The sequence below is a fragment of the Raphanus sativus genome, chromosome 5 (assembly GCF_000801105.2).
Source record: "Raphanus sativus cultivar WK10039 chromosome 5, ASM80110v3, whole genome shotgun sequence".
Taxonomy (NCBI): domain Eukaryota; kingdom Viridiplantae; phylum Streptophyta; class Magnoliopsida; order Brassicales; family Brassicaceae; genus Raphanus; species Raphanus sativus.
The window spans coordinates 22,487,682-22,499,298 of NC_079515.1; the positions used below are offsets into that span (position 1 = coordinate 22,487,682).

The following is an 11,617-nucleotide window of genomic DNA, read 5'->3' on the forward strand; positions in this document are numbered from 1 at the left end:
TGTTTGTCAGATCTGAAGGCTAGATAAAGGCGTTGATGGGTTTCGATCTATCATTCTCCTTCTTGAAGTTGTGGGCTTCTGAGTTGTCGGTGCTCCAACTTCAAAGGTTCCTCTCCGAGGGTCCTTAGCCTTCGACCTGTGTGTGCGCCTCCTAGTTTGCTTCTGGTAGTGGTACCGACGTGTTTTGGAGGTACGCTTTGCCTTGGGTTCGTAGCGACGGAATAGCTCCTTTCTGTTCTCGGTTCGCGTGGATTCTCCGGCTTGATCCTAAGGCAAAGGGGCTTCGGCTCATATATTTGCATCTTGGCGTGGGGTTGAATGAGTTACGGTTCGTCTCTTCACCCTTTGGGATTGCTTCTTTGGTGTCATCTCGTGGTTCCTGGTTTGATTCCGGAACAATAGATTGAGGTTGATCTCCATGGCTCCCTTAATAAAGTTCAGCCTTTGATGCCTGTCTCCTCCACAACCTCCTCCATGCGTTGGTATCATTTGCTTGGGTGTTTTGTGAATTGATTTAGACTCTGTTTTCAGTTTCTCAAGTTTATGTCTTGTGTAATGCCTTAGGCTTCAGGGTATCATCTCTGTTTTTGTTGTTTGTCTCCAGAAGAACTGTGTTTTCTTGCTGGCTTTAGACTCCAGGAGTATTGCTTACTCGTCGGCTTAGGCTCTCAAAAAATGTATTCCTCCTTTGTTATAAATCAATGCAAGCTTTAGTGTGAAAAAAAAAAGCAAAGACTGATAGATAATATATAGAGAAATTACCTAGAATGACACATATTTTACTTGTAATGACTAAACTAATCTATATTATTTTACAATTACTAGAATAACTTCCATAAATGGTCAAAATACATAAATATCCTTGTAATTTCATTCTCTATTCCAAAAAATTAAAAGCATTATATCTTAAAAAACCTAAAAACATGGTCTCCTCACTCCCGTCTCTCCGTTTCAGTCTCTCAGATCTGATGTCTTTCTGGCGGCGGTGCTCTTACCTGTTCTGTGAGAAGGCCTCTATGAGTCCTATTTACTTTTGATCGATCTTCTGTAGTTTTAAGGTCTTCGTCTGTACTGGAAAGTGATGGAACTTCTCTCAATGGTGATATGGTGTGGTTGAGCGATGGTTGGTTTCTGCCTTGTTACCAGTGAGGTCGAGTTCATCGTAAGGGCGTGATCTGTCCGCCTGTGTGCGATGGTGAATCTAACTGTCTGGTGGGGGTTTGACTCCGGCTCGGTGGTTCCTTGTCCAGAGGCGGCCTCTGCTTCATCACTTAGTTGGATTTGTCTTTGATTGGCGTATCCTGCATCAATGTTGAAGATCTGGGTGGAGGGACCAGTCGCTTGCCGCAGTTCCAGTTCGACTTGGTCGTAAGTTTATCCCTTGCTCAGCTTGGCTTTGTAGTTTTGTGTGTACTGCAACATTGGTAGTCTATTACTAGTTTCTTAGTTTTATGTGTTCCGCAAATTTAGTTTATTAGCATTTACAGTTTGAGTTAGTTTAGTCATGTTACTCACTATCAATTTAGTCATGATAGTAACTCACTTCGATAAAAAAGAAAGAAAGATAGTAACTCACTTAATCATTATGTGTTCTACAACTTAAGTATATATGTAGAAACAGTTTCCCTTAATCTAATTTATAAGGTACACTAATTGTGGTTCTCATGCTAATATCTTGTTCTTTCTCAGTTCACTTCGGGCTTTTCATATTTTTGGCTTCTTTTAGAAAAAGAATGTTGTCGGCATTGCAAAACTATATTTTATCTCCTAAAATGTAGAAGAAAAGTAAGAAGCAGTTCAGGGTGCAAAGACAGAAGAACATATCGCAAGATTTGACCTTGGAGACCGTGGGTTTGTACACTTTAAATATTTTGCTGTTTACCAATTGGATGCAGGTTTAAGTTAACGGCTTGAACGACGAGATATTATTCCGGTTCTACATCTGAATATTGCTGTAGAAATCTACGAAGAGGTTTCTGAAGTTTGCTAAGTAATATGCATGTTGTTTTAAATTGCTTATGCAGTATTTTGTTTTTTTTTGGTATTGGATGTACAAGTAGTCCAATACGCAGGCTGATGTTCTTTTAGTCGGATTATTATATATGCCAGTCATGAGTTTGTTACTCCAAACTTTTATAGTTTCATCAACAATTTCATACAGATTTTTTATTCACTTTGCCCCTAGTAACACTATTTATAAAAGTATATTTGCAGTGACAAAATAACCGTGGACTCTTAAGTTAAATCCATACCCTATGCTTCAGGTGCTAAAAGAGACTTGGATATGATACGTGAGACAATTCTACATGTATAATATACACAGAAAAAGCGTCAAATATACCAACGAAAGAATTTAGAGTTTGTTGATACTTCATAAATTGATACCTAATTGCAAGGGGACTTGATAAGGAAAAAAGAGGGAAGAAGGAGATGACGACAGATCAAAAAAATCAGATATTTCTAATCTTAATTAACCTAAAAATATACCAGAGTCAAAATTTGTGTAAACCAGATCAAATTTGAACATTAAATTAGGTTTGGTAGACATAAACCCAGATTTTTATCAACAAATCTGCCGCAACGTATCTTTAAAAGTCTGCCACCACATTAAATAAAAAGTCTACCAACTATTTTAAGTCGAACATATAAATCTGCCATAAAAAATAAGTCTACCAATCATTTTAAGTCGGATATATATATCTGACATAAGAAAATAAATCGAACATAAAAAAATAAGTCTGTACATAAAAAAATAAACCAACCACAAAAATCGACCATTTATAACAAATCTGCCACCTCATTCGTGAGACATATTCCTAAAAATCTATTTTCTTATACAAATCGGACAATTAACTCTGCCGTGATAAAAAAATCTGACGTTTCTAGAAAATCTGACACCACTTTAACGCTAGATTTATTTTTGCAAACAGATTTTACAAACAGATTTATTACTCGACAGATTTATTTTTAAAAAAATAAATCTGTCGTCGACCAAATATTAAGGGTAATTTGGTAATATAATTTTTTTGTTATAACTATGGACAAGGGCAATTTCGACCAGAAAAATATTCTAATAATTTTCAAAAAATATGAATCATTCTAGTAATAACACAACTAATTTGAGTCATTTTAGTAAACTTCCCTAATATATATGTGAGCAATTTTCTAAAAATGTAATTCTTACTTTTTTGAACACATGAGTCTAACTGGTGACAAATGAACGAAGAAGAATAACTCATTTCCTAATATTTCTAACAAATTTTACCATTCACAAGGAATAATCACTCTTTTTCATTCCTTTTATTGTAAAGAAATAAAGAACAAATTTGTTCTTCACAAATTTTGATATAGAATAACCGTTTCTCATCATTCCCATAATTTTATTCTTATTCATTTTTTTTTCTATTTGTTCATAGTACTTCCGAAATGGTTACCAGTTAGACCCTAACTAGTCTTGTATTCAATTATCAAAATTGGATATTAATGGAACTAGAACAGCAATTCCTGTAATCGGTTAACCTACCATACTTAAGTTGAATAAACTATTTCGCTTCTACCAGTTCATCCAAAATACCCATTATATTATTATGACAATTATATAGACGATCATTAAGATAACACTAAACGGCCTTTTTGCACTAGTCGTAAAAATTGTTAAAAAAAATATCAATAACTAATAATTATAAACATCTCAATCAAGTATTATTTAATTGGATTTGTTTGGTATTATCCTTAATTTTGTTGATGGGTCAACATCCAGTCCATGTCATCACCTAAATCTCAATGCCACATTTCAGATCCGTTTCCTCTATTAGAAATTGTTACATGTCTCCTTTGATTCGTATAATGTCTATGAGCTCTTGCAGATCTAAAGTTGCCATTACTTTCTTCTTTAATGTATGTCACTATGAATCCCTCAAATTGCGTCTTTAAATGTTCTTTTATTACGGCTTTTTCAATGCTATTTGTTTTTGTAGATGTATACTGATTTCACAGTTTAAGTTTATATGAATTCAATATTGGTTTGTCCATTGAAACAGTGATTAGAGATTATCAAACTCAGCCCAATATCACAATCTTATTTGGAAAATGCATATTAGAATCCTTTGCGTATGCACTTAGTGGTTGACGTTCTTTTTTCCTGACAGCAAAGTAATACAGTATTTCAATACGAATTTTATCAAATATTTTTTTTGCTTGTATAGCTCTGTTAAATGTGATTGATTGATTTACTAAATGCAACACACAAAATTTTGTGGTTTTGCAGTACTAGTCAAACTTAATAATGTTATTTTACAAAATAACAATATATATTCAACCTCTGAAAACATTAAAACCATATCAAGAGTCTCAGTAATTAAATTTATTTACTTTATTTAAATACAATACATTTTTATCCATTTGAAAATAATTCTCCCTAGAAATAATTGTTAATAATAAATTTATCGACCGACCCATGCACTAGGAATGTAACTATATGAAACAGAGAGATTATATGTTTAGGAAAACACTAAAACCTATTAAATTTTGATTATAAATGCATTATTTTGTGTTTAACTATTTTTCATAATTTTTATTCAGTCAAGATTCAACCAAAATAATTTATCATTATAATTTGATAAAAGTGCATTGAAAATGTTAAAATATATTTTTAAACAATTCTTTAACTAAAATATTGATCATTTTTTTTTCCAAATTGAAATATATTATAACTAGGCTAAGGCCCAAACATACAAAACCTGAAGGTCCAAAAGAAAGGCCCAGGTAAAAGAAACAGCAAACAGAAATTGGGACCAGGCCCAGTGGAGTGTCGGTCACACCGACAATCCGACATTGACGCCATCGCTAGTCCCGATACCGATCTACAACGCTGCCGCCGAGAGAGCCTCCGCCGGAGAGGACTACACCGTTGCAGAGCCATCGTCTCGCCGGCCAAACCACGCACGTACGCCTACGCCGCATACCACTTCACCACCGTAGCTTCTTCTTTTCGAGGATAGCATCAATCGATTTAAGAAAATCGAGATCTCATCCCTCAATTTCGATGCTCCGAAGCTACCACACGAACACCCAAATACGAAGACGCTTCGTCTTCTTCACCAACGCTTTCCTCACAGTGAGCCAAACTCGAGAATCGAGGCCCCAACTTGAAGCAAAGCCCAAAACACTAGATCGAAACTAAAAAAGGAGAGAGACTATTAAACCCTAACTTAGCCGCCGTCGATTACAGAGCCCAAATGACGCGGATGCTTCAGCCAAACCGTTCACCCTTGACGGAACGGTGCGAACGATGGCGGTCAAAACCGAACGCCCACCACGGAGGAGATGCGATGCCGGGAGCAAAAGGAATCTTTCTTTTCACCGACAGAAAAACAGGACCAACATGCATAGCAAAGTTAAGCCGGACCGACGGTGGCTGTGAAAGCCCAGCCGTCGGCCGGCAACGGGAGTCTCGCCGGAGTTCTCTCTCTTCTCTCTTTCTCTTCTCTCTCGAAACCACTAAAAATATTGATCATTTTGAAAGTATAAAATACTAATAAGCCAACCGGTTACGTGTCATGTTGTTTGTTTGGCAGTGCAACAGTTTTTGGGGTTTCGACAGAGTCGATGCAGTTATCATATGATTCGAGAGGGAACTGTGTTCCTGTGATACTCTTGCTATTACAGAGTAGGGTATATGATCAAGGAGGCTTGCAGGTGAGTGAATGAAACATAATCAGTCCCGTTTCTTTTAATCCCAAAGCTGTCGAAAATTATATGCGCCTCAGGTAGAAGGAATCTTCAAAATAACAGGAGAGAACAGTGAGGCAGAGTACGTGAGGGAGCAGCTAAATAAAGGGATGGTACCTGATGGGATCGATGTTCATTGTCTAGCTGAACTTATCAAGGTTCCTTCTTCAAAAAGCCTTCTTCTTAATTTATCCTTTCATTAGATGATGTGTGTGTGTGTGTGTGTTCAGGCTTGGTTCAGAGAGCTACCTAGAGGGGTACTGGATCCTCTGCCATCGGAGCAAGTGATGCAGTGTGAGTCAGACGATGATTTTGTCAAGGTTGTAAGGCTCTTACCTCAGACAGAAGCTTCTCTTCTCGTAACGTTGCTTTAGTCTTTTCCCCTAACATGTCTAAGGTCAGTTTTTTTCTATTGAAGTGATTCCTGATGATCAATACTAAAAATGCACAAATGATTCGCATCTGTTATGAGTCCTATTGTTGAGATATCTTGGAATGAGTTTTTGGGGTTTAAGCAATGTTTTCATATAGTTAAATGTGTTGGCACTGTTTTGGATTTTATTTGTAGATGGCAGACCCTTTGACTGCATTGATGTATGCGGTTCAAGTGATGAAGTTGCTGAAGAGCCTCACAGAGAAAACCCTAGGAGAAAGGGAAGCCACGTCTACCCATGTTGTTACAAGATGCAGCAATGAAGCCGAAGAAGGTGAGAAGGAAGAAGAGGAGGAGGAGGAGGAGGAGGAGGACGGAGGAGATGGTGTGTACATAATTAAGAAAGAATCGCCAGAGATAATAAGAGTGGTTGTTGATGAACACAAGGCATGATGCATGAAGATTGCGTTTGAGGGTTCTAATACTTCTGATTCAAAGGAGTTGATGGAGTTGGGCAGCCACTCATTTGCAAACCGAACCCTATATATACAAGTGTAACTGATGTTCTTTATCTTTTTTTTTTGTCTTTACAAGTGTTCTTAATCTTTCTTTAGTATATTGTCTTGGCTGCTTTTTAAAAATATATCTGTGTAAGTTCTAGGTAACGTAGTTAGTTGTTAAATGGTGATATGATATGAGACTACTAATTCTATGGAATGATAAGCAAAATGTACATGCCTTTCTACTTATAGTAAGATCATTTTCAATTTTTCATTCCCTAACAGAAACATGAAAGAGTCAACAACTCAAATTAATTCCTAGCCTGTCTATTGGCAACAAACCTACTATTGTTATCCATGTGTTGAACGAAAAAAGATGCAGTTGTATCTTAGTTTCCTTGGTATCTAAACAAATACAAAGATGAGTCACTTGACGAATAAAAGAGTACTCATTAGTTCTTGGCCGCTATTTAAGCTTGAAAAGCCATGATAAGGAGAGGTTGTATGTGTATGTATATGTATATGTACATGATTTTTATCGGTTCAGTTAAAAACTATACTAGTGTAAAACTAAAATAAAGATTCACAAATCTAAATATTATTAAGCTGGATTAATTTTTACTATACTTTTTAGACATTGTTTGTTTGTTTTTCTTTTTGGCTGAGATTTTTAAACTATTGTGTAAAAACAACAAATGGTTTTCTTACCCAAGTTCAAATCAAACTCAAGTGGATGTTTCTTACCATGATGGGAGAATATACCAAAGATGTCTTCGAGCCTTTAAATGACATGGCCCAAGGCCCAAACCTGGTTTACGTTTCCGTCTCCAAATCCCCAAATCCCCAAATCACACACATTACGTAAATCACAATTCTAGGGTTCTTCCGATTAGGTCAAAATCGAATCGCGAGATTTCACCACATTTTGTTCTGAACTTAGAAAGATGTCTCAGAACGGGAAGCTGGTCCCACCAAATATGGATCAGAACAGTACGAGGCTCCTCAATCTCACAGTTCTCCAGCGAATCGATCCTTTCATAGAGGAAATCCTTATCACAGCAGCTCACGTCACCTTCTATGAATTCAACATCGAGATTAGTCAATGGGTAAGTTGCAGTCATCACCTCATCCGTGTGGTGTTGATGACGTTTGCTTTGCTACTGACTGATCTGTGTGTTTTTTATTTTTGTTTTCAAACAGAGTCGTAAGGACGTTGAAGGGTCTTTGTTTGTTGTCAAAAGGTGAGTACTTTAGGTCTGTCTTCAACTATGTTGTGAAGTTAACTTTTATCGTGTAAAATCTGATTTTTGTTTTGTTTTGTTTCAGAAACAAACAACAACCTCGGTTTCAGTTTATTGTGATGAATCGTCGGAATACAGGTCAGGATTCTCTTCCGAGTTCTTAGTTTAGGTTCCTTTGTGATGTTTCTTTCTGCTTAAGCTCCATCCTCAATGGTGGAGTACATAGTTTTTATCTGATTGAGTTGATATCTTTGTCTTTTTTTGTAACATTGACTTTTGTTTTTGTCAGTGTTTTAGTTTGTCTAAAGTAGGCCTGCTGGGTTGGGTAGTTCGGATTTTGGTTTTTTGGGTTCAACGTGAATCTTACTGAATAAACCTGAAATAAAGATTGGTTTGGTATTTGATTAGTTCGGTTTTCGAAAATCCTACTGAAACTTTTGATTCGGTTTTATATTTTAGTTTTGTTTTGTCAAAAATTTCTGATAAGTTCAGCTAAGTTCGTTTTTGATTTCAGTTATATTATAGTTAAGTTTTGTTAAAATTTCGGATAAGTTCACTTAAATTCGGTTAGATTGGTTCGGTTTTTGGTATGGTTGGGTTATATTTCTTTTGAAAAAAGAAGAGAGAACCGATTGCCGGACCGAAAACCAAACTTTTAAAGAAAACCTACTGAATCTGATCGAACTAATGGATAATAATTAATAAGGTTAAGGGAAGGTTTAGATCGTTTGTGAATTTGGTTTATATTGCTTATCCAGTAACTCTAGGAATCTTGATTTAGGAGTTAGTATTTTTTTTTTGTAATCATCAGTGTTTTGTTTAAATTTGCCTGGGCAGATAATCTGGTGGAAGATCTCCTGGGAGATTTTGAGTACGAAGTCCAAGGTCCATATTTACTTTACCGTAACGCATCTCAAGAAGTAAATGGCATTTGGTTCTACAATGAACGTGAATGTGTGGAGGTTGCACGTCTTTTCGACAGGTACATATACATATTCCGTAGAAACTGATTTTGTGATTGATCATATTTGCCGATTGTCAGACAGATTCTTGTTCTTTCATGAAGACATTCTTGTAGATTTTTCTCTTACCATTTTGTATGACTTAGATGCGTTATGTTTATTTCCATATTCGTTGTATCTTCGCCTGATGGTCCTTGGTATGGCAGATTACTTAGCGCCTATTCCAAGGCAAACCAGAAGCCAAATACCTCATCTTCGAAAAGGTAAAGATCTTCATGTTTAGGTTGTGTCTTACATACATAATCTACATCACTTTTTCAGATTGTATATTTGCTTATATGTTAAAATTAAGTTTAGTTTTTTCTATAAACTGCAGCGAGTTTGAGGAATTGGAAGCTGTGCCTACAATGGCGGCTATGGATGGTCCTCTTGAACCATCTTTAACTGCTAGAGATGCCCCTAATGATCCTGCTTTTGTCAACTTCTTTAGCGTAAGTCTCTAAAGCTTTTGATATATATACACACTCACACCATCACCTTCATCACCATGTTGTTGGGTTGACTACAGTCTGCGATGGCTCTTGGGAACACTTCGAGTGGGACTTCAAGTGGACCACCATACCAATCATCACCAACTCCTCTACAACCTCACCAACCCACCGTTGCGCCTCCTGCACCTCCACAGCCTCTGCAATCCTCCTCTCCTATCATGCCTCACTTTGAGTACAACCCTGATCTTATCAATAGCAACCCCAGCGTTCAGATCGATCTGGTGACGCCGTCCTCGTTCTTTGCACCCCCACGGACGATGACACAACCACACCTTATTCCTAGTTCATCTACCCCCACTGCGCCTCCTCTGAACTTTAATAATGCGACTCACCATCAGCAGCGCCAGCATGGTACTCCGATGCTCCAGCCTTTCCCACCACCAAATCCACCACCCTCACTCGCTCCTCCTGCACAAAGTGTCCCAGTTATCAACAGAGACAAAGTCAAACAAGCTCTTTTGACGCTGGTTCAGGTTTGTTCTTCTTTTACAACATTCACTTGACTTGAGCTACTACCCAAACCTAACGAGTTGCTTGTGACAGGAGAATGAATTCATCGACATGGTGACCCGAGCTTTACAAAATGCACATCAACCATGAAGCTTAGTAGGGTTTGGGCGTGGGAAACAGTGGCGGTTTGGTTTAGAATGTGTAGTTAAAACGTAGTTTAGTTCTCTTTGAATACCTTTGAACAAAGTCTTGTCAGAACCTCTAACAGGAAGTTATAAAAGAGACTTGCATTAATGCTCCCTTGTTTTATAACTCTTGATTCATCTAGCTCTTTAAAACTTAGTACCAAGATCATCAAGAAACACTTTTGTCTGACATCAATTAAAATTGGACTGACAATCGAACCAGAAAAGCTGGTCCAATCGGGTTCAACTGAGTTAAAAATAATATCATGGTTGAATCCGGTTCAATCACCTGTCCGATCTGGTTTTAAAAAATAAAAACATTGTATGAAACATCAAATATAGAAAACCGAAAGAAAGAAAGTTTTGATTCATAATATTACACGGAGAAGAACAAAGAGAGAGATGTAAGATAATAAGTAAAGATGGAATAAGATGGATGATTTATTTCTTGAAGTAATCTTCGGTCCTGCCCTTAAATCCGATTTGTCCGAAGGTGAGGCAGATGAAGAGACCTAAGTGCCAGGTGATCAACCACAACCAGAACTGCGAAGTGAGAGCAGGAGGAGTTGGGAAGTGAGCGAGCTCAGTTCCTATGCTCTCGAAGAAGAGACCCGACAGGCTCTTCCCGTTTATCGCCGGAATACTCGACGGAGCTAGCCATCCGATCAGACCAAACCCCACCACGTTCAGATCTCTCCTCAGCCAGTTCTGTTCAAAGCTTTTTTTTTTTCATTTTGTAACACAAGTAAAACTATTATTAGAGAAAAAAACCCCAAAGGTATCTTGAAGAACAAGTTTTCGTTAGTTCAGTTGGATATAAAAAGTAGGGAACATACCAAGTGACTCTTCCTCCCGATGCTCCGGCGACTTTCAGAGGGTTCTTTGCTCTTATTGTTGGTTTTATAAATGCTAAAAAACATCACCAAAAATATAACAAATATTATATGTTTTAGATCAATTATTCAGATGAGATCAGAAGAAAGAAAAGAGTACATGAAGAGAGAGCTTTGGCCTTGATGGGAGAAACAGATGATCCTCCGAGACCTATCACTGTCGATGGAGCTGCAAATGTTGCTGCCATTTTTCTTCTTTGCTTCTTTCTCCCAGACCGATCTCTTTTATTTTATTTTCTGACATCCACACAAACATGAATAGCTTGGTTTTGTGGACGAAGGAAGAGATTTCCAGGATGTGTTATCAGGCAATAGCTTTGTGACACCTCACTATTTTCTTTGATATTGTGGGTCACTTCTTGGATAAGATAAATTTCAGATTTTTTTTTCATTTCTGTCTCAATTTTTTTTTTTTTGCATCTGAGTATATGTGATTATGTCATAATAAATTCATAGGAATTATATAAGTTCTAGTATTAATATAATTATTTCATTAACAATTCTCATAAAGTTCATTGTGACATTTCAACATGCGTCTTTGGCTATATCATACATGATAATATGATACTTTCCTTCTTTTTCACAAAATATTAATTTTAAGATTTTTTATTTGTTTCATAATTATATTAATTTTTTTTTTGTTCACAATGTAACTTTATAGTTTATTTAGCTACTCTATTCATAATAACTAAAATAATTATTATATAATAATTCTTTTATAAATCATATATT

The 11,617-nt window shown here is 36.7% G+C and overlaps 2 protein-coding genes, 1 long non-coding RNA gene and 1 pseudogene across 3 annotated transcripts; 3 read left to right on the plus strand and 1 right to left on the minus strand.

Moving 5' to 3' along the window:
• The first annotated feature begins 867 nt into the window (after nucleotides 1-867).
• LOC108856558 (uncharacterized) lies at nucleotides 868-2,169 on the plus strand. The gene is made up of 2 exons (XR_008945872.1): nucleotides 868-1,368; nucleotides 1,690-2,169. It is a non-coding gene; the product is annotated as an uncharacterized LOC108856558 (long non-coding RNA).
• A 3,121-nt stretch (nucleotides 2,170-5,290) lies between these two features.
• Nucleotides 5,291-6,834, plus strand: LOC108858541 (rho GTPase-activating protein 5-like; annotated as a pseudogene).
• Nucleotides 6,835-7,420: 586 nt separating this feature from the next.
• Nucleotides 7,421-10,119, plus strand: LOC108805188 (mRNA-decapping enzyme-like protein). Its single transcript, XM_018577160.2, has 8 exons — nucleotides 7,421-7,709; nucleotides 7,804-7,844; nucleotides 7,930-7,982; nucleotides 8,682-8,826; nucleotides 9,013-9,069; nucleotides 9,183-9,297; nucleotides 9,375-9,830; nucleotides 9,901-10,119. The coding sequence occupies exons 1-8, from the start codon at nucleotides 7,548-7,550 to the stop codon at nucleotides 9,955-9,957; spliced, it is 1,086 nt and encodes a 361-aa protein (XP_018432662.1). The 5' UTR covers nucleotides 7,421-7,547; the 3' UTR covers nucleotides 9,958-10,119.
• Nucleotides 10,120-10,331: 212 nt separating this feature from the next.
• LOC108805190 (photosystem I subunit O) lies at nucleotides 10,332-11,146 on the minus strand. The gene is made up of 3 exons (XM_018577161.2): nucleotides 10,986-11,146; nucleotides 10,829-10,901; nucleotides 10,332-10,710 (listed from the first exon to the last, which is right to left on the minus strand). The coding sequence occupies exons 1-3, from the start codon at nucleotides 11,071-11,073 to the stop codon at nucleotides 10,434-10,436; spliced, it is 438 nt and encodes a 145-aa protein (XP_018432663.1). The 5' UTR covers nucleotides 11,074-11,146; the 3' UTR covers nucleotides 10,332-10,433.
• Between the last annotated feature and the right edge of the window lie 471 nt (nucleotides 11,147-11,617).

Bases quoted from the DNA above. Each gene is read 5' to 3' on its own strand.
- LOC108805188 (XM_018577160.2), top strand. From the start codon at position 7,548: ATGTCTCAGAACGGGAAGCTGGTCCCACCAAATATGGATCAGAACAGT. The intron at 8,827-9,012 runs GTACATATACAT...TTGGTATGGCAG, and splicing joins GTTGCACGTCTTTTCGACAG to ATTACTTAGCGCCTATTCCA. The intron at 9,831-9,900 runs GTTTGTTCTTCT...TGCTTGTGACAG, and splicing joins CTCTTTTGACGCTGGTTCAG to GAGAATGAATTCATCGACAT.
- LOC108805190 (XM_018577161.2), bottom strand. From the start codon at position 11,073: ATGGCAGCAACATTTGCAGCTCCATCGACAGTGATAGGTCTCGGAGGA. The intron at 10,902-10,985 runs GTACTCTTTTCT...GATGTTTTTTAG, and splicing joins GGCCAAAGCTCTCTCTTCAT to CATTTATAAAACCAACAATA. The intron at 10,711-10,828 runs GTATGTTCCCTA...AAAAAAAAAAAG, and splicing joins TCGGGAGGAAGAGTCACTTG to CTTTGAACAGAACTGGCTGA.